The following is a 1,864-nucleotide window of genomic DNA, read 5'->3' as shown; positions in this document are numbered from 1 at the left end:
ATATATATATATGCATACGAACATAAAATTGTGTTCTAAAAGTCTACTTCCTGTTTTCCATAATATATATACATAAATCATGAGCTATATAAGTCTCCAACCATTACCATATATGTATATATATATAAATATATATATATGCATATATATGCATATATATATATATAAATATATATGCCTGTCTCTTATACACATCTAGATGTGTATAAGAGACAGCTATATATGTTATATATATATATAGTGTTCCAATATCAAGATATTATATTATATATAATATAATCTTAAAATATTTTTTATAATATATTATATATTGCTATTTTATTATTATTATTATTATTATTATATTATTATATTATATTATATAATCTTTATTATTATATTAATATTATTCTTATATTATGTCTTTGCCTTTACCATTGTTTCTCTGGCATTTTGTACAGGGACATGTTCCCTTTTTTTGCCTACCAGACACATTACGTTTTGAGTGAAATATAATTATGAATTATGAATTATATTTCCAATGTTGTATTTTAACTTACCTCCATTATTTTTAGGAAGTCCACAAAATGCAGAATCATCTTGCCCTCCAGGCCTACCAGGTCTACCATGCCCTCCTGGTCCACCAGGTCCACCATGTCCTGGCCTGCCAGGTCTACCTGGTGTGCCCTGCCCTCCTGATCCACCAGATCCACCAGGACCACCTTGGCCTCCTGGTCTACCAGGTCTACCTTGCCCTCCAGGTCTACCAGGTCCACCTTGCTCTCCAGGTCTACCAGGTCTACCTTGCTCTCCAGGTCTACCAGGTCCACCTTGACCTCCAGGTCTGCCAGCTTCACCTTGATTTCCAGGTCTGCCAGGACCACCTTGGCCTTCTGGTCTACCAGGTCTACCTTGCTCTCCTGGTCTACCAGGTCCATCTTGCCCTGGTCTGCCAAATTCAGGTTCAGGTCCTGGTCTACCAAATTCAGGTTCAGGCTCAGGTTCACCTTGTCCTCCTGGTCTACCAAATTCTGCTTCAGGTTCAGGCCCTGGTCTATCAAATTCCGGTTCAGGTTCAGGTCCACCTTGTCCTGGTCTACCAAATTCAGGTTCAGGTTCAGGCCCTGGTCTACCAAATTCAGGTTCAGGTTCAGGTCCACCTTGTCCTGGTTTACCAAATTCTGGTTCAGGTTCAGGCCTACCTTGTCCTGGTCTACCAAATTCAGGTTCCGGTTCAGGACCACCTTGGCCTTCTGGTCTACCAGGTCTACCTTGCCCTCTTGGTCTACCAGGTGCATCTTGCCCTGGTCTACCAAATTCAGGTTCAGGTTCAGGTCCTGGTCTACCAAATTCAGGTTCAGGTTCACCTTGTCCTCCTGGTCTACCAAATTCTGCTTCAGGTTCTGGCCCTGGTCTACCAAATTCCGGTTCAGGTTCAGGTCCACCTTGTCCTGGTCTACCAAATTCAGGTTCAGGTCCTGGTCTACCAAATTCAGGTTCAGGTTCAGGACCACCTTGACCTTCTGGTCTACCAGGTCTACCTTGCCCTCCTTGCCTACCAGGTCCATCTTGCCCTGGTCTACCAAATTCAGGTTCAGGTTCAGGTCCTGGTCTACCAAATTCAGGTTCAGGTTCACCTTGTCCTCCTGGTCTACCAAATTCTGCTTCAGGTTCAGGTCCACCTTGTCCTGGTCTACCAAATTCAGGTTCAGGTTCAGGCCCTGGTCTACCAAATTCTGCTTCAGGTTCAGGTCCACCTTGTCCTGGTCTACCAAATTCTGGTTCAGGTTCAGGACCACCTTGTCCTGGTCTACCAAATTCAGGTCCTTGCCCTCCTTGTCTACCAGGTCCATCTTGCCCTGGTCTACCAAATTCAGGTTCAGGT

General features: G+C 43.4%; 1 protein-coding gene across 1 annotated transcript in view; it reads right to left on the bottom strand.

The window, feature by feature from the left end:
• Positions 1 to 1,864, bottom strand: part of LOC117109718 (putative leucine-rich repeat-containing protein DDB_G0290503) — an 8,499-nt gene that overhangs the window by 1,458 nt on the left and 5,177 nt on the right. Inside the window, exon 3 of the mRNA XM_033252105.1 lies at positions 540 to 1,843. Within this exon, the coding sequence (XP_033107996.1) occupies positions 540 to 1,843 (1,304 nt within the window). The remainder of the gene's footprint in view (positions 1 to 539; positions 1,844 to 1,864) is intronic.

Source organism: Anneissia japonica, unplaced genomic scaffold (assembly GCF_011630105.1).
Source record: "Anneissia japonica isolate Jap-2015-1 unplaced genomic scaffold, ASM1163010v1 scaffold3782_len1007564_cov172, whole genome shotgun sequence".
Classification (NCBI taxonomy): Eukaryota; Metazoa; Echinodermata; class Crinoidea; order Comatulida; family Comatulidae; genus Anneissia; species Anneissia japonica.
The sequence above is the reverse complement of the archived record's forward strand: the minus strand, read 5'-3'. Positions and strand labels throughout refer to the sequence as shown.